General features: G+C 53.3%; 1 protein-coding gene across 1 annotated transcript in view; it reads left to right on the top strand.

Annotated features, from left to right (window-relative positions):
* The window catches only part of GNAI2 (G protein subunit alpha i2), a 231268-nt gene that overhangs the window by 112963 nt on the left and 95716 nt on the right, over positions 1–22589 (top strand). The window contains exon 2 of the mRNA XM_045023380.1: positions 18694–18736. Within this exon, the coding sequence (XP_044879315.1) occupies positions 18694–18736 (43 nt within the window). The remainder of the gene's footprint in view (positions 1–18693; positions 18737–22589) is intronic.

The following is a 22589-nucleotide window of genomic DNA, read 5'->3' on the forward strand; positions in this document are numbered from 1 at the left end:
CATATGTGGGATCCTTACTCCCATACTGCCATATGCCTGAGCATCCTACTGCAATTCCCTGCCACTGCAGAGACCTCAGCCATGGGTTCACCTTGGTTCTCTGCCTGTGGTGCCCAGTAGTTGTCTCCTGATGGCTGTAATGCTTGAGCCCAGTGACCTAGATTGGACTAAATACAGGGGTATCTGGGTGGGGGTAGTGGCCTGTGAAGTGCAGGAGGTCAGACTAGATGGTTTGACCTTAAACTCTGCATCTCTTTGCTGCAGTACACTGGTCCCCATTGAGGACACGGGTGATCCATGCTGTGTGCGGCCGCAGCAGGATAGTTGCTAGGAGTTTGTCTGCCATCACCTCGGCAGATGTTTGCGTGTCAGGGAGGCAAAGTTTAATCCATGCATTGTTTAGGAACCAGCTCTGCTGTTGGTTTGCTAATTACTATACTGACATAATTATACATCCAGTTTTATACATAACAAATACAGCACTGCTTGGGCGAGAGCAGCCCGGTAATTGAATCACCCCCAATACAAGATCTGCCATTTGGCAACAAACATCCGTGTAAGCACAGCCCATCTATTGAGAGGCTTCAGCCCTTTCTGCACTGATTTATTGGAGCTGTAAGTATTTCTCCCTTGCTACTGGATTCATTGTGGTGTCCCAGGTAGCTAAGTTAAAAGGCAGAGGCTCTTGGCTTGAAAACAGGGCATTGTCGTTAACTAGATGACACCAGCCAAGATGAACCGTTGGCCTTGTAGAAACCTTCAATAAATTAAATGCAGAAAGCCCAGTGTTTCAAAGGCCTGGCTGGAGTCCTGGCATGGCTGGGTAGTCCATTGGCATTGAGTGATAAGCTTTCTTGTCTTCACCAGAGGCGGTACCCACGATCCTGTGCAGGAGGGTTGAAATCCAGTTCTTCCTGGTATTTTGAAATAAGCAGGCAGAGAGAGTCCTCACACCTTAATGTCAAACAGGTTCCTGCACTGGAGTTTGACCTTCCATCTGTTTTCCATGATGCACTCTGGTGACTCCCACTGAACCCAGGCATTTCTGAGAAGGGGAAGGCTTAGATCTGAGTTGAATTCCCACACCCCATGGCTTTCCTTTCTGTGAGCCCAGGCTATGAGGACAGCTCTCTGCATCTCAATTCCCCTGCCTGCCAGCGCAGCCTCTGTGTGGAGACCAGGTTGCAGTTCCGTCAGTCAGGTTCGGATGAGCCCGGGGCTGGGCATGTTCCATGTGTGAAATGCTGTGAGGCCAAGCAGCAGCAGCCATGTGTGAGATGTAACAGTTAATTACATCTTAGTTTTATGAAGTCAGGCCCTTTTATTTCATTGATCTCACACTGAAGCACTGCAGACACAGTAGGCTTTTATTTATAGCTGCTGCTCCTTGGAACAGGCCTTTCCTCCTCTTGCATTCCAAACTGTCTTTGGTCCTTTCCTCCTGCAGTCTGAGGTGGCTGGCTAGGCACCTCTTTCCCATGCCTGCAGCATTTTATGCCAGTGGCTCTTTAGCTTTCGGCCTTGTCCATTCTGGTTTGTAACCAGTTATGGCCTGGTCGGCTGTAAACATGATTTGTGTCTGCGCATCATGGGCTAAAATGAAGCTGTAGCAGCAAAGTGTGTGGTCCCTGCCAGAGTCCTAGCTCGACACATGAATCATGGAACTGGATTAGCACACTGGGTTTATTTGCAGTTTGGACGCGATTTCCTCCTGGGCTTTGTGTAACGAGTTAGGGCAGTCCTCCTCCTTCCCAGCTGTCTGGGTGGTAGGACATCTCAGAGTTCATTTCCCCATGTTCTGCTGGGGTCCAAGGCACCAAGTGATTGCTGCCTGGATTTTCCTGGAATGCAGTTCAGATGCACAAAGCCAGCTGTGGTGGCTATGATATGAACGCTCACCAAATTGGGTTCTTCTTCGAGTGATTGCTCCTATGCATTCCAGTTCGGTGTGCGTGCCGCGTGTGCACGGCTCTTCGGAACATTTTTACCCTAGCAATTCCGGCGGGCCGGCTGGGCGCCCCCTGGAGTGGCGCCGCTATGGCGCTGGATATATACCCCAGCCGGCCCGTCCGCTCCTCAGTTCCTTCTTACCGCCCGTGACGGCCAGTTGGAACAGTGGAGTGCTCCTTTACCTCCACAGCCCTAGCGTTTCTCCGTTTGCTACGTGTATATAGTTGGTTAAGTTAGTTAAATAGTTTAGTTAGATATAGTGTAGTAAGGGAATTAGGGGGGTTTACCCCTCTTCTTCCACAACCGGTGCGGGCTCATGCCCAAGGCACCGGGGTTTAAGCCCTGTGCGGCATGCCAGCGGCACATGACGGTCGGGGACCCGCACAACTCCTGCCTGCGCTGCCTTGGGGAGACCCATCGGCCAGACAAGTGCCCGATCTGCACGGCGTTTAAGCCACGAACTAGGAAGGAGCGGGACTCTCGCCTAAAGCAGCTCCTTATGGAGTCGACACTTCGCCCTCCCGCGCCGACCCCAGCGGCACCGAAGTTGTCCTCGGCGCGCAGCGCACCAGCGGCCCCGAGCCGCTCCGGTACCGAGACTGCTCGAGCTCCGCAGCCGGCACCGGCGTCCCGGCACCGTTCCCTCTCTCCCGCGAGGAAACGGAAGACGGCGCAGACGGCCTCTAAGCCTCATGCTCCGGGACCGCTTGCCCAGCCACCACCGGCACCTCCGGCACCGGCTGTGGTGGTGCACAAGCCGTGCACGGTTCCATTGACTCCGGCACCCCAAGAGCCGTTGAGTCCAGTACCTCCTTGCTCCCCGGTGCCAACCGCGGTCGAGCTACATCTCCCGTCCACGCCCGAGACCTTCTCGACGGCGAGAGAGCTCATCGAGCTCACAGAGGCACCGAGCCTCCGGCCCCCGGCACCGCCGGTGCGGGCTGTTCAGTCAGCGGGCAAGCCGGCGATGATGCGGCCACCTTCCCCCGACAGACGGGATAGACGGCGCTCCAGGTCCCGGTCCCGCTCCCGGTCCTGCAGACTGTCACCGCCACGCTGATCCAGGTCCCGGCACCGTTCACCATCACGGTACCGCTCCCCGTCTCGGCGCCGGTCGCAGTCCCGGTACCGCTTGATTTCGAGGTATTGGTCGCACTCCCGGAGACGCTCCCGGTCCCGGACACCCGACCACCGGTACCGCAGGAGGTCCGGCTCCCGGTACCGTTCCCGGCACCGCGACTCCCGAAGCCGCTCCCGACACCGTCGGTCGAGATCGCGGTCGAGCTCCCGGCACCGAAGCAGTCGATGGTCCCGCTCTCCATCCCGGCACCGCGACGACCGGCACCAATCCTCGGCACTGTCCAGGGACAGACTGCTGGCATCCGCGGCGCAATCTATCAGCGCCTCTGCCCCCCCATGGCCTTCTCGTCAGCCCTCAGTCGACTCTCAGGCGGGCAGCGGGAGAGATCTCCGGGCCGACCTCGGTCCGCAGCAGTGGGGTTTTTGGGTCCCCTGGGCCTACCACGAGCCTCAAGGGCTCCCCTTCCCCCCGCGACCCGCGGGCGCCGAACGCAGGGTGACGGAAGCCACGGTGAGCAGGCCTCCCCCATCACCACCGGGTGAGGCCCCGTCGCCACCTGGTCCCGCAGAGCATCCGGGGTCCGAGGCGACTTCCCACCCCCTGGAAGAACCACCTCCAGAAGCGGTGGTCCAGGGTCTGTCCTCGTCATCCTCGCCGGATGAGGCGGTGGCGGGGGCTTCTATGGCAGACCCCCCTCCAATTCACTTGCGGGCCCACCAGGACCTGCTTCGCCGGGTGGCGAAGGCTATTGACCTCCCCGTGGCGGAGGTCCCGGAGGATGACGACCCGGTGACCAAGGTGATTGGGGCTGAGGCCCCACTGCGGGTGGCCCTCCCATTCATCCGTACTATCCAAAAGAATGCCACTACCATCTGGAAGTCACCGGCGTCCATCCCTCCCACCGCACGTGGAGTCGAACGAAAGTACTCGGTTCCTCCCACTGGCTACGAGTACTTATACACCCACCCCACTCCGGACTCCCTCGTGGTGCAGTCCGTCAATGACATGGGCAGCCAGCCCCGGCGCCAAAGTCTAAAGACGCTAGGCGCATGGATCTGTTGGGCCGGAAGGTCTATTCGGCAGGGGGTCTCCAGCTCCGGATTGCCAACCAGATGGCTCTCCTCGCTCGCTACACCTTTGACATCTTGGTGTCCCTGTCAAAATTTTCGGAGCTAATCCCAACAGCCTCACGTCAGGAGTTCTCGGCCCTCCTCGAGGAGGGCAGAAAAGCCTCCCGTTCCTCCATCCAGGCTGCTCTGGACTCGGCGGACTCAGGAGCCAGAACCCTGGCCTCAGAAGTGACCATGAGGCTCATCTCCTGGCTGCAGTCCTCCACCTTGCCGCCTGAGGTCCAGTACACCCTGCAGGACCTCCCCTTCGACACTCAGGGTCTCTTTTCGGAGAAAACGGACTCCAGGATTCAGACTCTCAAAGATGGTCGAATCGCCATTTGCACCTTGGGTATGCACACACCGGCTACCCAGCGGAGGTCATTCCGGCAGCAGCCCTACCGGCCCTTTACTCAGGCCAGGTTGCGGCCGTATAATAGTCGGCGAAGCAGCCTGCACCGCCGTAGACCATCGGGCAACAGGCACAACCAGGCCCAGGCGCCTTCCAAGGCCCCGCAAGGGCCCAAGCAGGCGTTTGGATGGGACGCCCGAGGACGGCCCATCAGACTCTTTCCCGGATCCTTCCCCATTATTTTGCAACCGCCTTTCCCACTTCCTCCAGGCGTGGTCCCAAATAACAACGGACAACTGGGTACTTCGTACTATCCAGTATGGTTACCGCCTTCAGTTTGTTTCGCCCCCTCCCTCCCACCCACCTTCCCCGTCCCTCTTCAGGGACCCCTCTCACGAGCAATTCCTCTTGCAAGAGGTCAAGACTCTGTTGAGCTTGGGTGCCATAGAGGAGGTGCCGCACGACAGGCGGGGCAGGGGATTCTATTCTCGATATTTTCTCATCCCCAAGGCGAAAGGAGGTCTCCGACCTATACTAGACCTCCGGGAGCTCAAGCCCAAATTTCGCATGGTAACCCTGGATCTGGGAGACTGGTTTGCCGCCCTCGATATGAAGGACGCGTACTTCCATATCGCGATTTACCCTCCCCATCGACGCTACCTGCGCTTCGTGGTCAACAGCGCGCACTACCAGTGTGCGGTGCTACCCTTCGGTCTGTCCACCGCGCCGAGGGTCTTTACCAAGTGCATGGCAGTGGTTGCCGCAGCCCTCCGCCGTCGTCGCATACACGTCTACCCGTATCTCGACGACTGGCTGGTTCGCGGGCCATCCCGACAGCTGGTAGCAGATCAAATGGCCGAGATACTATCCCTGTTTAGGTTCCTGGGCCTTCTCATCAATGCCGAGAAGTCCACTTTAACTCCATCACAACGAGTGGAGTTCATCGGAGCAGTCCTCGACTCCAGTTTGGCCAGGGCCTGCCTCCCTCGACCTCGGCACCAGACGATGGTCTCCATCATCCGGGACCTGCACGCCTTCCCCACGACAACGGTTCGGTCCTGCCTCCGCCTCCTGGGCCACATGGCGTCCTGCACGTTCGTGACCACGTACGCGAGGCTGCGCCTTCGCCCATTTCAATCTTGGCTAACGTCGGTGTACCGCCCGCACCGCGACCCCATAGACATGGTAGTCACAGTCATGAAACCAACCCTCGATTCACTCAGCTGGTGGCTGGACCCAGAGGTCGTGTGTGCAGGAGTCCCGTTCCGCCCTCCTCGCCCGTCCGTCACCCTGACCACGGATGCCTCGGCGTTGGGATGGGGGGCTCACCTGGGCGACCTTCACACCCAGGGTCTCTGGTCGCCCCAAGAGCTCTCCCTCCACATCAACGTCCGGGAGCTGCGAGCGATCCGCTTGGCGTGTCACACCTTCTGCGCCCGTCTGCAAGGCCACTGCGTGGCGGTGTTCACGGACAACACGACGGCAATGTTCTATGTGAACAAGCAGGGCGGAGCCCGCTCCTCCGTGCTCTGCACGGAAGCGATGCTCCTGTGGGACTTCTGCGTGACCCACTCGATTCGCCTGGAAGCGTCGTTTCTTCCAGGAGTGCAGAACACGCTGGCCAACCATCTCAGCAGGTCGTTCCTCTCCCACGAGTGGTCTCTTCGTCCAGATGTGGTGCACATGATTTTCCGAAGGTGGGGGTTTCCCCAGATAGACCTGTTTGCCGCCAAGGAGAACAGGAAGTGCCACCAGTTTTGTTCATACCAGGGTCGCTCTCCAGGCTCCCTGTCGGACGCATTCCTCTGCTCCTGGACGCTACGCCTTCCCTCCGTTCCCGCTCATACACCAGGTGCTACTCAAGCTTCGGAGGGACAGGGCCCGCCTCATTCTCGTCGCTCCGGCCTGGCCGAGGCAGCACTGGTACACCCTACTGCTCGAGCTCTCCGTTCGGGATCCCATTCCCCTTCCGTTATGGCCGGACCTCATCACGCAGGACTTCGGCAGACTCCGCCACCCGAACCTACAGTCCCTCCATCTTACAGCTTGGTACCTGCGTGGTTGACCCACGCGGAGAGGGACTGTTCGGCGGCGGTACAGCATGTCCTGCTTGAAAGCAGGAAGCCTTCCACTCGCTCCTCCTACCTCGCGAAATGGAAGCGTTTCGCGCTCTGGTGCGATCAGCGCGGCCTTAATCCCTTCCTAGTCCCTATCCCTACAATCCTGGACTACCTCTGGTACCTTAAGGAACAAGGACTCGCGGTCTCCTCCTTGAAGGTGCACCTGGCAGCCGTGTCCGCCTTTCGTCCATCCATGGGAGGTCGGTCCATCTTCTCCAACCAGATGGTTTCCCGCTTCCTTAAGGGCCTGGACCGCTTGTACCCGCCGATACGGCGTCCTACCCCGGCCTGGGATTTAAACCTCGTTCTGGCCAAGCTTATGGGAGCGCCCTTCGAGCCCCTGGCCATGTGCTCCCTACCCTATCTCTCCTGGAAAACGGCCTTCCTCGTCGCAATTACATCGGCAAGACGAGTCTCTGAGCTCCGTGCCCTAACGGTTGGTCCACCATACACCGTCTTCCACGGAGACAAGGTGCAGCTTCGACCACACCCGGCCTTCCTCCCTAAGGTGGTGTCGGCCTTCCACCTCAACCAGGAAATCTTCCTTCCGGTCTTCTTCCCGAAGCCACACGCCTCACCTCGTGAGCAACAGCTTCACACCCTAGACGTCCGCAGGGCCCTCGCTTTTTATATCGAGCGGACGAAGCCCTTCCGGCGTTCGCCCCAGCTATTCGTAGCGGTTGCTGATCGCATGAAAGGCGAGCCGGTCTGCTCTCGGCAGATTTCCTCCTGGGTGACGGCATGTATCCGGACATGCTACGAGCTTGCTCGCATGCCACCATGTCGCCTCACCGCTCACTCGACAAGAGCGCAAGCCTCGTCGGCCGCCTTCCTGGCCCATGTTCCCATCCAGGACATCTGTAGAGCGGCCACCTGGTCTTCTGTCCACACCTTCGCTTTCCACTATGCGTTGGTGCAACAATCTAGAGACGATGCAGCCTTCGGCTCAGCAGTCTTACACTCTGCCACGTCTCACTCCGACCCCACCGCCTAGGTAAGGCTTGGGAATCACCTAACTGGAATGCATAGGAGCAATCACTCGAAGAAGAAAAGACGGTTACTCACCGTAGTAACTGTTGTTCTTCGAGATGTGTTGCTCCTATCCATTCCAGAGCCGCCCTCCTTCCCCACTGTCGGAGTAGCCGGCAAGAAGGAACTGAGGAGCGGACGGGCCGGCTGGGGTATATATCCAGCGCCATAGCGGCGCCACTCCAGGGGGCGCCCAGCCGGCCCGCCGGAGTTGCTAGGGTAAAAATGTTCCGAAGAGCCGTGCACGCGCGGCGCGCACGCCTAACTGGAATGGATAGGAGCAACACATCTCGAAGAACAACAGTTACTACGGTGAGTAACCGTCTTTTCTTTATAACTGGCTAAGGTGACCAGGCGTCTCACCAGATGGAGCATCACAGTTAAAGGCTGTAGAGCAGGCAGGGGAGTCTTACACTAGAGTTTGTGGGCAGGACCCTACCTAGCATCTGTTATTCACGTGGATTTCAAAGTGCGTTAGCCACTTCTCTCAACTTTGGACTACAAACTGCTAAGCAATGGCACCATTTACATGACAAATACTCCAGACTCTGTCTGGAAAAGGCCCTTTTTGTCTAGCACTTCTCCTGCCTTATCCTGGCCAGCGGGGGGGATTTTTTTTTTTTTTAAACTGGACAAGTCATTTTAGAGCCTGATGGATTTGTCTGTTTTGGAAACTACTTTTTTTGGTAACTCGCCCACAAACAGCTCGTTTGTTTTGCTCACTAGTCCTTGGGGCCTGTTTGTGCATAGGGACTGTTTCTCCCCTCTTGAAGTATCCAGCTCTTAAATTTATTAGGATTTTGAAAAGAGAGGCCAGTTTGTCTCGGGTAACCAATGCCAGTCTCATCTCAGTCACAACAGTGTGAACTGGGAGTAACTCCTTTGAAGCCAATGAAATTACTCTGGACATACACCCATGTAACTGAGCTGATATGCCTTCTCTTGGAAATCTTGGGTAAATCAGTGGGATAAATTTCCTTTGCCCAGACTGGCTTTCAGTTGTCACAGGCTGCTGTAAAACCAGATTTGTTTTTTCCTGACTCTCATTCGACTGCTAAAAATGGGCTTTTAAAATAGCTTGATAGTTGTGCTCGTTGTCTGGGCTCCATAGGTGTTAGAGCAGGGTTCGGCAACCTTTCAGAAGTGCTGTGCCGAGTCTTCATTTATTCACTCTTATTTAAGGTTTCGCGTGCCAGTCATACATTTTAACGTTTTTAGAAGGTCTCTTTCTATAAGTCTATAATATATAACTTAACTATTGTTATATGTAAAGTAAATAAGGTTTTTAAAATGTTTAAGAAGCTTCATTTAAAATTAAATTAAAATGCAGAGCCCCCCGGATCGGTGGCCAGGACCCAGGCAGTGTGAGTGCCACTGAAAATCAGCTCACGTGTCTCCTTTGGCACCTGTGCCATAGGTTGCCTACCCCTGTGCTAGAGTCAAGGCTGGTGTTTTTGACAAAGATCAGAATTCGGTTTTGATTTTGGCTTCTTCGGTTGCTGCTTTCTCCTGGGACTAAAATTATGTGCTTGCTGAGTTTGAGGATTGTTCTAGTTTTCTGTAGGAAAACTGGAGAAAGAGAAAGACATACACACAGATTTGGGGGTGGAATGAGGTGCGGTTGCCTGCCTGTGCAGGAAATAATGTGGGTTCTCTTGAAATCCCTGCTCCTTCTTGCACCTTGCGGGGGGTGTATTTAGAGCCGCTGTGGTAGTTTAAAAACATTTACAGTATCCTTCAAAATAATGGGCTTCCACCACAACTGAAAATGCGCCTGCGTCTAGGGTAGAGTGCAGCTGGCCTTCAACATGCTGCAGCACTAGAGAACAGTTCAGTTCAGCCTGATGGGTAATATTTAAGGCAAGCTTTTCCATCACTTTGCCCAGCTCTTTGGTACCTTAAAACAGTTAATAAAATTTCCAAGCATCTAGCCAAAAGAGAGGGGAAAAAAATGCAGCTCAGGGAAGCAGTGAGCTCCCTCCACCTTGAAACTCGTACGTCTGTAGATGTGGAATCTGTTTCCTTCGAGCCTTGGGTGTGCATGTTCTTGGGTCACATTGACTCTGGGCTTGTCTGGCTTGCATTAAAAGGCTGCTCTGCTTTCTCATAAGAAACCTTCTGGATTGAAACCTCCTCCAGCAGAGCAGGTGTCTTGTGGTTCCATGCCTACTGGGGAAACAGATGGCAGGTTTGCTGTTTGGTTGTATTAACAACTGGGCCTTCATGTTCTTTCCTTCTGATCTTTTCCTGCTTAGCCCCCCTGAATGAGCGAGCGTCTCCTAGCATCTCGATGTGTCTGTCAGCTAGCCCTGGCCAGATGGGCTCTGATCCTGCCACCTGCATGGAGTCCTGCCACCTGCGGTCAGCCAAAGTCAAATTGCCATTTCAGGAATGTTGTCACTTGAAAACTCCCCTGGCTTATGTATCCTCCGCCATGTCCATTCTTCCTTCTCCAGGGCTGTCTAGGGGAGTGCCTGCACAGAGCTGGGGCTTGTGTTCAACTCGCCAGGTTAAACATAGGGCAGAACTGGAATGTTCTTGAGGAGTAGCAGCTAGGACGTCACCCGCTGGCGGTTATAAAACCGTGCTCTACCTCACTGTGCACACAGTGATACCATTGCTAGACCCTACACATGGAAGCCAAAGGTTAGAGGTTCCAAAACCTAGAGCTAGCGTCTTCCCCCGTTAGGACCCGATTGAATTTGAGGCTGTTCAGGGAGTGATCCTTAGGATAAAACACCAAGAGACTCCTAGTGCAGATGCTCCATTCTAGTGTACGGTTGGATACTTTGAGACTTGCTTTTATTATTTCTGTCCTCCTTGCAGGCCGCTTTTCATAGCAAAATGCATACTGAGCTCTGTCCCCAGTAGTTCTCACCTTGTTAGTGGTGTCTGCTCTAAAACCAGCACACAATGTGTCCATGCAGCTAGCTTTGGTAAATCATTGTGAAAATTTACCAGCCTAGGCATAATCTACCTGCCTACGCTGATGATGGCAAAACAGAAGTGTTATTTACCCCTTCACATAACACAAGAACCAGGAGTTGCCCACTGAAATTAATAAGTAGCAAGTTTAAAACAAACAAAAGGAAGGACTTCTTCATGCAACACACAGCCAACCTATGGGACTCATTGCCAGGGATTTTATGAAGGCCAAAAGTATAACTGTGTTTAAAAAAAAAAAAAAAAAAAACTAGATAAGTTCCTGGAGGATAGGTCCATCAATGACTGTTAGCCAAGATGGTCAGGGACCCAGCCCCATGCGCTGGGTGTCCCTAAACCTTCAACAGCCAGAGGCTGGGACTGGACAATGGGGTGGATCACTCAAAATTGCCATATTCTGTACATTCCATCTGAAGCACCTGGCACTGGCCACTGTCAGAGACAGAACATTGGGCTAAATGGACCATTGGTCTGACCCAGTGTGGCCGTTCTTATGTTTGCTTACCTGTGAGCACAACTTTTTTCAGCCTGACGCTACCGCAGCTGCAGTTGTGTCTAGTGCTGCCTGGAGGGGTAATGAGCTGTGGTAGGTAGAATAAGGTTAATTGCTGACTGGAGGGGTAATGAGCTGTGGTAGACAGAATCAGGTTAATTGTAATAATATACAGCACTTATTTTGTGTAGGTTATTTGGAGAGTGTTTGGAGATGGGTGGGAGTCTCCCCTTCTCTGTGCCTCAGTTTCCCTATCTATTAATATGGGAAGTGACTTGCCCAAAATCCCAGTGTGTCCCTTGCTGAACTGAGCATAGAACACAGGTCTCATGACTTGTTGCCTAGTATCTAATCTTGGTAGAGGGTTGTCTTGTGACTAGTGGGAGGCAGTGTGGCTTAGTAGATAGAGCACTGGATTGGGACTCAGTTTCTGCCATTGGCCTGCTGCATGACATTGGGCAAGTCACTGCTCCTCTCTGTGCCTCAGTTTCCCCATCTGTAAATTGGGGATAATGATACTGACCTCTCTTGTAAAGTGCTTTGAGATCTACTGATGAGACATGCTAGAGAAGAACGTGGGGATGTTATAGTGCTTGTAGTACAGATTGAAAAATGGCCGCTTGGGCCACAGACTGAGCGATCTGCTCTTTATGGGGTTAAATTCCTTAAGTTCCTGAGTCTCTGCCAGGCCTTCCAGACAGGGCACAGTACTTTATGATGCTAGGGAGCAGTCTTCAGGAGGAGGCCAGGTGATTTAGCTCCCCTCCAGCTGAGTGTCTGCTTCCTCCTTGCTGCTTTGAGATACCAGTGGTTAGTTCCCTCCCAGCACTAGGATCCTAGGCGACAGGGCCTGACCTTGGTTAAAAGGCAGAGGGTTAGCATGAAGAACCTGCTCTGAGGAGTGGCAAGCCCTTACACAATGGTGTGCATGCTAACCCCCTGCAGTGCCTGGGGAAGTCTGACACCCTGGGCTGGACCCCAGTCTGGCCTGCTCAGCATGAACCTGATTGTGTCCTGGGGCGGAACTGTCTCCAAGCTGCATGTTCCTGAAGCACATGACTCATTGCACCGCGGAGCAGGAGAATAAGGTGATCAGATTTGGTTTTATTTCCCTACTAGGGTAGTAAAATAGGAGTGGAGACAGGAAACACTTCCCAAGTTCCACTCGCTGAGCTTAGTGTCTCCTTTGAAGAGCCGAGACGCCAGTCAGACCTTTCAAGGAAAATCCAAGTCCCAAGCGGGTGTGCGCCTCCATTTTAGAGGCCAACCTCCTTATTAGCTGGCTGCTTTCCATGCTATGTTCCCTAAGCCCAGACACTGTGACAGCATAATACCTAGAAGAGCATCCGCAGACCCTTGTCCTTCAGCAGATGTCCCCACTAGGTACCTAGCCATGATTAGAGACAATTGCTGTCTGTGAAAGGGCTGGTGCAGCTGTAGCTCAGCACTGGCACCAGCAAGCCAGCTGGCTCGCTCTGCCGAGTCGATGTGGTGGCCTGGAGAGTGTCTGCACTGTCTCATCAGCTTATTAAAATATCTTCTGACAGGCGCCAGCCATGCTTGTAGAGGCTCATCCCAGGGAGAGCTTGGAGGCTCTGGATGTTTTCCTGTTTGTGCACGGTGGCTCTCCCTTTAACTTACTTTTGCAAAGCTGTTGGCTGCTGAGAGCACTCTCTCCTTCTGCTTTTGGCTGGCAGGGGTGGGAAGAGGGAGCCCTGGAACTCTCTGATTCAGGGCCCTTGCGTTGCTGTATTTAGGATATTGATTTCTTTGACTTCCACCTCTTAGCCTGTACTCTGAGGCAGGGAGCGGCTAGAAGCGGGGCATCTTGGTTATTTGCTGGGAAAAGGCCTTCTCTTAGGTAGCTGGTACAGTATGTGCATTGGGTATATTTGTCAGGTTGTCAAGTATCAGAGGGGTAGCCGTGTTAGTCTGGATCTGTAAAAGCAGCAAAGAGTCCTGTGGCACTTTATAGACTAACAGACGTATTGGAGCATGAGCTTTCGTGGGTGAATACCCACTTCGTCGGATGCATGTAGTGGAAATTTCCAGGGGCAGGTATATATATGCAAGCAAGAAGCAGGCTAGAGATAACGAGGTTAGTTCAATCACAGAAACTGCTGAGCTCCAGTTCATCTGCAAATTTGACACCATCGGCTCAGGATTAAACAAAGACTGTGAATGACTAGCCAACTACAAAAGCAGTTTCTCCTCCTTTGATTTTCACACCTCAACTGCTAGAAGAGGGCCTCATCCTCCCTGATTGAACTAACCTCGTTATCTCTAGCCTGCTTCTTGCTTGCATATATATACCTGCCCCTGGAAATTTCCACTACATGCATCCGACGAAGTGGGTATTCACCCACGAAAGCTCATGCTCCAATACGTCTGTTAGTCTATAAGGTACCACAGGACCCTTTGCTGCTTTGTCAGGTTGGTGGCTAGACATATTAGGGACCTTCCAGAGTCCATCTTGGTGCTGACAAGCTATTGCTCCTGAGCTCACGTCCCCATAGCCATCTGGCTGGTGGGGTTACCAGAGATCTCTGAGGGGGAGAGGGATCCTCTGTATGAACACCTGTACTTGTGCTGGGCACATGTTGGCAGGAGGGGCTCGTGCCAGTCTTTAAAAGAGAACATTGGGCATCCAAAAGTAAAGAGTTTGCCCTCTGGGCAATGCATGTCCCATTGGGATGCAGCAGACTGCAATTGTGTGTGTGGTGAGAGCTGCCTGGGGCTTCGGAAACTTAAATAGGCACAAATTCCATACCTCTTCTGCACTGTATAACAAACCTGCCCTTGCTTCCCCAAGGGAGCATGAAGAGCCAATTGCTGCCTGCTAATTACCATCCTTAGTTATGGATTAGAATGGGGTGGTGGCCATCTCCATGCATGTAGTGTATTAGTCTGATGCAACGCTCTGCACACAGCCATGGCTCTGGGTGTTTCTCTTGTCCCCTTAGGGGCTGGGGAGGGGGAACAACAATGGCAGTGCTGTTGGAGGGGGCGCAGCCCAGTATTGTTGTTGTCCTTGCACTCTACAGTGCACATACAGTAAACTCTCACTGCGTCCAAAGAATCGGGGGGGTGGGGAAGACTTGATAAATTCCCTTGTGATGAGCATCTGGGAAATGGTGAGTTTAAGAGGGGTTTGAATAAACTCTCCCTAATCCATATACAGTAGCAACTTGCTACCACCTTGAAATCTGCCCCCAGCCCCAGATGGCCATCTCGGAGATGCTTGTCCTCTGAGACGCTACTCGAGTGACGGGACTGCTAAGCCTTTGCTATGGTTGTGAAGCGTGCTCCAGGATGCTTTTGAAAACAAAGCCCCTAAATAAAACTCTGCTCCTGTTGATCAAATGAAGGAGCCAAGTCCATTTTGTGATGCATCATTTTGTGTATGTTCCTTTTTTCATTCATATACACAACCACTCGCAAGGGGTCAGTGAGACATAACAGTAATCAAAGAGAACTTCAGGGTTTGAGTATAAAATCAAACAAATCAGCCAGGTGGGATGTTAAATTGAGGACAGTTTCAAATGGAAGTAGGTTGGTAAAACAGTATGTGGCAGTGGGTTGTTGCTGTAAAGGGAGGGAGATCCTGGTGTTTGGGGTAATATGATCTGTTGCAGTTAGTTATGCCACATGAGAACCAAAGTACTTTAATCTCCAGTGTCACAGATCAAAGCCCTGAACCTGATCTCTGCAGTTAGACAGCTGATCAGTGGGAGTCTGCATGTTCAGCTCACTGCAGGATTGGGGCCTGAGCTCATCCTTTTGGAGGATGTTTACTGCATGTGTGAACAAGCTTCCTTGTCTCTTACCACCTGGATGGGTCCATTTTCTAGGCCTGCCAAACTTCCTCTTTCAAACAGAAGCCTCTGATTGCGTTTGTTTGTGTACATGTACCTGGCTGCAGTGTTGTCCCTGCTGGTGGGAGCACGAACTCGCTCCGACTGTAACCAAGCCACCTCAAATCAGTGCAGTCCCAGGGGGTTCCCTGCATGCCAGGACACCCTGGGGCATACAAGCTCTGAGTGCTCCGTGTCTTCTGTATTTTCGTGACCTTTAAAATGGCTGAGCAGATGAGTTTTTGGTGCTCCCCAGAAGGCTGTGCTTGAGTTGAGACCTCATGTGCCAAGTTTCAGCCCTAGGCACATTTTCACGGCTGAGCGTTAAGGTGTTCTTCCCCCCCCCCCCCCCCCCCCCCCCCCCACACACACACACACACACAATTCCCCGTAGATGCTGTTGACAGCATAGCTGAGCTGTGCCCTGAGCCGGGCAGGTGCTGCTAACAGTGAGCTATCTCTGCACAACCCAGTTGTGATCCATTCAGCCCTGGGGTGACAGGGTTTGCTGCTGGTTGTAAATCACTGAGCAAGCCCTGTGACTCTCTCCTTCAGACCAAAGCTGAGCTGGGCTGCTGGGGTATCTCTCAGCATCACTGACTGGAAAGCTTGGTTCACACTCAGATCCCATTTCCAGATCTCCAGGGCGATACCCTAAAGCCAGAGACAGGCTAGACCCATGCTGATCTGAGAGCTCCTTTAGCCAACAGCCTGCCAGATGCCACAGTCCCATTCTGAACCAGTCAGTGCTGCCGAGGCCAGCTGAATGATTTCCAGGTGTGAAGTAGGGGACTGGAGGGACCTGGAGAGGCTTCGGAGCAGCTGTGCCATTTGGAGACACTAGCTCCTGGGGGCAGACCTCATTAGCTGAAGGGCTAATGGCTTGCGCTGTATATGGCAGCAGATGTTTCATCTGCTGATAGGTGCCTTGACTGCATGTAACCCTCTAAAGTGCATCTCCTTGTTACGAATTCTGCCTGATTAGCTTCTCTGTCTTAGGCAGGAGCTCTGCCTCCCTCAGCTATGCAGGATCTGGAGGCAGCAGTCTGAGTGCACTCTGCCTCTTGTTGGTGAGGGGGAATTCCTAGATTCCAAGGAACCACTGCAATCACCTCGTTCAACCTGCTGTGTAACAGGCCAGAGAAGTGCCCCCAGATAATTGTCTGTGTGACACGCGTGCACACCCTGCTGCTCCTCCATGAGGAGCCTTGAGTGGTTCCCATCTGGGCCTTGGGCTGGACCATGCTGTGAGGGAGCAGCTAAGGTCAGGGTTCGTGCCCCCTCCTGGCCATGCAGCAGACCTATCTGCTGGACTGACCTTTCCACACCCTCCATCCCAACTGCGGCTGTCGGTGACCCCCAGCAGGTGGGAGGAGAGCATCAGCAGTCACGACTTTCTGGCTTTCCCCACGGGGTGAAAAGCAGCTGCTGTTTATAATGCCCCCTTCTTTGCGCCAGGAGGTGCTGATCTGCTGTTGGTCAGCCACGCCCTGCTGGAACGGGGAGGGGGACCCACAGAAGCAGCAGCTCTTCCTCACCCCCAGCCTGGTGGGTAGTGGTCTCCCCTCCTCCCTCCAATCCAGGGAGGGTTTTCACTGGTGAGAGCTGGGGTGGAAAGACCAGCTCTGGCCTATAGAGCTGCCCAATGGCCATGGCTGGGTGGACAAAGGATCCGAGGCCTTGGAGCCTGGAGCCCTGGCTCTGAAATCCTGGGCTAGTGGGCCCACTGGAGGGCAGGGCGAGGTGAGCGATCGCTGCCCAATCTCAGTGACAGACAGCAGGTGGGTTTGTCACACTCACTGTGTCGTGGCTGCTGCTCAGGCCCCGTCCCGGCCAGCACAGTCACAGTCTGGGTGCAGGACGGGGTGCTCGCCATCGGGGGATACTGGTGTTGAACCAATGTCTTGCGGGCGCTGGAGGGCAGTGTGTAGAAACCTCCGTGGGGTGACAGGGAATGTGGGAGTGATGGGAGTGATGACTGCTCCACTCTGAGCAAAGGCAGCACGCTCCACCCCAGCCCCAAGATCTTGGAGATGACAGGATCTGAGCTGGCAGCAAGTGGAAAGGAGAGTGGGGATCCTGGCATGGCGCTGGCACTCTGGCCAGCAGGAGGCCTTAAATCATAGGCGAGAATGACTCTGAATTCATTATGGGGCACTTATGTCCTAAAAGTTTTGTAATGTTTCATTTCCTATCCCTGTTACATAGTGCTGCAGCTCACGCCTGCCACTGCAGCTCTGCTTCCTTTTCTCAGTTGGCTGGCCCCCAGGCAGCATGGCTCTAGGCCAAGCTGGCATCAGATCTCCCCAGGCTGCTGAAAGCCATGCAACCTAGCCTTCCCCTCCAGAGAGAGGAAAGGGAATCTGTGCGGCTGATGGGAAATTGAGGCTCAGAGTGTGACTTGCCTATGGTCACTGGAGGCCTTTGGCAGAGCAGGGAATTGGACCCACCTGGCTAGCAATAGCTGTGCTTAAAGAGTGGGGCATGCAATGAGCATGTATACTGTCTGGTTAGGATAGTATGCTGTGATACCTGCTTCCCCTGCCAGCTTCCGGGAGGAAGAGGAGGTTTCCTGTGGCTGGGGGAGGAGAGAGCCCACTCACTTGACTCTACCTCTCCCGTGATCGTGGTAGTCCCTGAAAGAGTAACTGTTTCCAGCTGGCCTCTGCTGTCCAGGGGTTGGTGATGTCTGGAGCCACACGTGTGGGAAGGGGAGAGGCATGATCGGCTTCCTGGAATGCCCCTGCCCCCCATGGTTCAGAATTTGCACAATGCCAGGGACGCTCCACTTAGTCTCGCTGTTCATCACCATCCTGGCCCTCATTAAGTGTCAGGCAGGACACCAGTTCTTGCAGCCTGCCTGGGAAAGACTTCTTGGATGTCCCTATGAGGTGCAGGGGCCTTTCAAGCGGCGGAAGGGGGCTGTTTTCCAAGGGCATACAGCTTTTGTAGGAGCTCAGCCTCCTGAAAGAGTGCTCTCTCCTCTCACAAGGTGGAAGGATCCTCCCACCCCTTGTAACTTAGTCCTTGGGAGGGTCAGCATACGTCAGCCGTGATGCATGAGAGAGCTGGGTGTGCTGTGGCTGTTTCCCTGCTGTTGGACACACTGTGGCCTCTGCGAATCAGGCCCTGCTAAGGTGTCTCCAGCTGGACAGCCAATGTCTCCAGTCATTTGACAGTGCAGGGCCTAGGTGCTCATTGCTTTGAGTTTACATCGCTCCAGGATGGGGATGAGAGCCCCGTGTTCCCAGCTCCCCCATCAGACTGGCCCAGAGGCCTCGTACTGCTCAGTATTCATATCCCCTATTCTTGTCCACGTGTGTGCTGGTGCAGTCCAGCCAGCAGGTTCTACTAGTGTGCAAGGCTTCCAAAGCCACCTGGGTGGGATCACCAGGGCGTGTGAAGGGCTGGGGCATGCTGCACAGTGAGATTGAGCCCACTAAAGTCTGTAGTGCCAATAGGCACCTTCCCTTTATCCCAGGGCTCCCTGGAGAGCAGGGTCTACTACAGTACATCCCTTAGCAAGCTGAGTCTGAATGTCTCTGGGCTGCTCTGAGCTAAAGTGTTCGTAAGCCCAGAGGGCCAGACTTTCTCTGAGGCTCTGCTGCTAGGAGGCCTGTCTGGATGCTAATGCGGCAGCAGGTGGATTACACCCTTCGTTGTCGGTAACCCCAATCACACCACAGCATCCCGCTGCCGCGCGGCAATATCCAATCAACTACTGCAGCTCATGGCTTTTCTCTCTCTCTCCTTTCTCTACAGGTGCAGGAGAGTCTGGGAAGAGCACAATCGTGAAGCAGATGAAGTAAGCAATGCCTCCCCTCCTTTGCTTTTGTTTCTGAATTTCAGCAATTGCCTCCCTATTTCATCCCACTGCAGAGAGTGGAGTGTGCGTTCCGCAGCCAGGGGCCGGGGGCGGGTGGGGGGTGGTGCCACGTGGGTCCAGTGTTCTGCAGCTGGGGGTGGGTGGGTGTGGGGGGTGCTGCGTTCTGTGGCCGGAGGCCAGGAGGGTGCTGCGTTCTGCAGCCAGGGGCAGGGGGGGCCACATTTTGTATGAACTCTTGGGGGTGGGGAGTGTGATCCAAAGCCGAAGCCTGTGATTTCAACAAAAGTAAAGCATCTATAAAGCATGGATAAGTTTCCATTAGCAAGACCTAGAAAAAGCGCTTCCAGGGGATAGTTATGACAGGCTTGTCCGCACTGGGGTTGGGTGATGTGATTTCCATGTTTTTAGGGCTCTTGTTTTAAAAACACCCTTTGTGTTTGAGTTTTTCATCTGAACAGGCAGGGCAGCCTGTGCTGTGGGGCCAGTGATGAGTTGGCATGGCACCATCGACCACATCCAGACCCTAGAAAGCCCGTTGTGTCACAGCCGAGCTGGCTGCCTGCCAAAGGCTGCTGACCCTGTTAGCTCTGTTGTGGAACTCAGTGTGGTCGCTGGTGTCTGCACACTCTCTGATACTCTCCCACTAAGCACACTGCTCCCCTGTTCAGTTTGCAGGGTGGCTTGTTCAGCGTTTCCCAAAGCCAACGCCAAACTGCCTGGAGATTGGGCTGGAATTTCCCCAGTGCATTGGCCCTGCTGGTTAGAGGGCTGTTCACGCTTGCCTCTAGCTAGCACCAGTTGCTTCCCCGTTGGAGGCAGGAGACTGGACTAGCTGGCCCACTGGTCTGATCCAGCCGGGCGGTTTGTGTGTTCCTACATTGCATCCATTTGCTCGCAGCAAAACTGTCGAAGACGCATGCATTTCCCATGCTGCCATGAACTTGCTCGAATGCTGTGATTACCTGTGTGTCCCTAGTCCATTACCTTGGAGGTATGGGGCTATGCTATGGCTGTTGCTCCCTGTGAGTGCTCGAGAGACCTTTCCTGGTCAGTTTTACGATGAGTCCTCCTTAGCGCATCTCGAGACAGAGCAGAGAGTAGCTTTCACTCCATGTGGTAGGACAACACCTGGGAAAGCTACTCTGTGCAGCTGAGTTCTTCTCCCATCCTATGCTCAAGCTTGGGGGATTGCCATGGGCTCACTGTATTCCTGGGACTGGGCCTCAGTCTAGCTTTGGTTGGGGTTAGCAGTGTCTGAGGAGAAGGGACTCTTTGTTTATATGCTTGCTATTTTCGTCTGTCTTTTTAATAACACTGTTCAGTTTCAGCAATCCATCCATGTAAAGCTAGCAGCACCTCTACACAGCCTTAGAGGATAGCATTCAGACTCCACATGCTTTATGGATTCCGCAAAAAGATTAGGGAGGCAGAGCAGAGGATTTAAAAAACAAACCCTTTTGATTAAAATCTCCTCTTGTAGCCAGGCCCTCTAATTTTGGGAGCAATGCTCTCTCTGGCTGGCATGATGCACCTAGAACTTGCTTAATTTGAGCAAAACTTTACTCTTCTGGCAACTTGGGGCAAATTCCCATTTGAATATTTCAGTGACTTGCAACTAAACATGGAAAGGGACATCAAAAATGCATATGACAGTGATTACATAAATAGAAAAGATCAATGCTGAAAGGTATCGCACAAAGAGGATACACAAAAATGGTTTGTGTTGGGAGAGGCAGCCCAGAGACCCCTGCACAGCATCACAAACTAAAACCTCCTGATAGGAAATCACCCTGGTAAAAATCTGTTGCATAAGAATTGACAGACCCATTCCAGTGAGGAGGGAAAACGGTCATTGGCTGAACAGGGCCCTATCGAAATAAACAGAGGCATTCTCTAAAAGCAGAGGGAGCTGATCGTCAGAGAGTGACTTACAAAGTCTGGGGTTTACACCGTGCAGAGAGCTTTTATAATCATTCTGTTCAGATGTCTCCTTAACATCTGAGCATCCAGACCAAGAGCATGGCCCAGCTAAAGAACAGCCGAATCCCCAGTGGGCACAACTCAAGTGAGCATTCCATAGGAGAATTAGACAGAGGGTAGATTTCCTGCCTGGCCTGAAGAGAAGAAACTCTCTTTCAAAGACAGAGAGGAAGGTTGGTCTTGTGGTTAAGGCATTTGACTGGGTCTCAGAAGATCTCGGGTCAATTTCCAGCACTACCACAGACTTCCTGAGTGGGCAAATAGCCGAGACTCTGTGCCTCAATTCCCCACTGGTAAAATAATCTTTCTCTTTTGCTTTGCATAGTCCCTGCCCCAAAGAGCTGACAGTCTCATGCTATGTGACAGATAGCAGAGTGGGGCCCTGATTTTGGTTGGTGCTTCTAATGTTACTGCAATACAAAAAGCTGCTACTCAGAATAATACTCAAATGTATTTAAAACCAGATCCATTAGTTACATTGTCTGTGTCTGAGCCTCTTGCTGAAATGTGTTTGTGATCCCCTGTGGTGTGGGAGCCCAATGCAACAGATTGTTCTGCTAGATTAAGGTGGGGTGGAGACTAGAGTACAAGAAGAGCTGTTTTAATGAGTCAATAAAATGCTTAAATTCTTAAGGGCTACAGAATCTGGCTATTTTTGGCCTCTCTACGCTGTCAATCAGCACAGCACACTGGAGCTGAACAGGTTGGCTGTGTTTGCTCAATTTATCCTGGCACATCCAGGCTTGAAAAATTAGTGGCAGGTAACAAACTTATGCCTGCTGGCTGGCTGGTGGATAATTGAAAGCTCTGCTGCAGGTGGAATTGATGAGCATCTGGTCAGTTTCACTGTTGCTATGCTGGCTAGTTATTTGAGCTGGAGGGAACCCAAGCAGAGTCTAGTGGGTTTCAGTATTGCTGTTGGGGACAGCAGCAGAGGCACAACCTTGATCACAAACCAGCTGCTGCTGTGGGATGTCCCGGGTCACGGGGGTCCCCGCACAACCAAGGGGTTGTGTTCACCCTCCCTTTTTTGTGGTGACTAATTCTTTCTTGTTGTAACATGGGCTCGTGGTAGGGAAATGGTTCAGAACCACTGCTCTGGGTGGTGGTTGGGAGAGAAGAGTCTCTTCTTCAGTTCTGCAAAAAAAACCACCCCTCATCTTCTCTCAGCAGCAGCAGCTGACTAAACCTGACCAGAACCATGGTCAGTTTCATGGCTGCTGAGCTCACTCCAGGCAGTGATTCTGGAACTGATCAGCTACTGTAGAAAGCTGTGAGAGGCTGAGGTCTGGGGATGACCAGTAGCAGGAGGGCAAGAACTGAGGACCCAAAATCCAGTGTGTGTGTGTGTGGGGGGGGGGTTCCCCCTTTTTTGCTGTAGTTGAGGTGAGAAGTCTGTGGAGATCCCTCTCCTGGGAGATGGGAGTGTAGAGGTGGGGGGGGGGCCCTCTTGGAGTCAGGATGGGATGATGGGAGAGCTCTGGCTGGGGTGTTGCTTGGAGAGGGATGTTGGTGACAACCCTAGTAGGTTAATCTGAAAGTTGGGTCAAGGGACAGCGCTCAGGTGGGAAACATGCAGTGCCCTGTGCTTGCCACAGGCTGAGTGCCCTGCCCTGCCTGAGGACCCCGTCTTTCATAGCAGCCATTATCTAGCAAACATCTGTGTGATTGTTTCCTCCCCTTGGAGTCGGGCAGCACTGCCACAGTCCTTTTCATCTCTGGTGCTGGGCTCCCGTGCTGGTAACATGGCCCTCTTTAGTGGTGCTGCACCCAGAGACAGTCTCCACTGGAAAGTGCCTCTCGGGGGAACGCTTCCTGCCCTCTGGAGAGGGAGCTGCTGCACAGAACTGAG

Source organism: Mauremys mutica, chromosome 7, assembly GCF_020497125.1.
Source record: "Mauremys mutica isolate MM-2020 ecotype Southern chromosome 7, ASM2049712v1, whole genome shotgun sequence".
In the NCBI taxonomy this organism is placed as follows: domain Eukaryota; kingdom Metazoa; phylum Chordata; order Testudines; family Geoemydidae; genus Mauremys; species Mauremys mutica.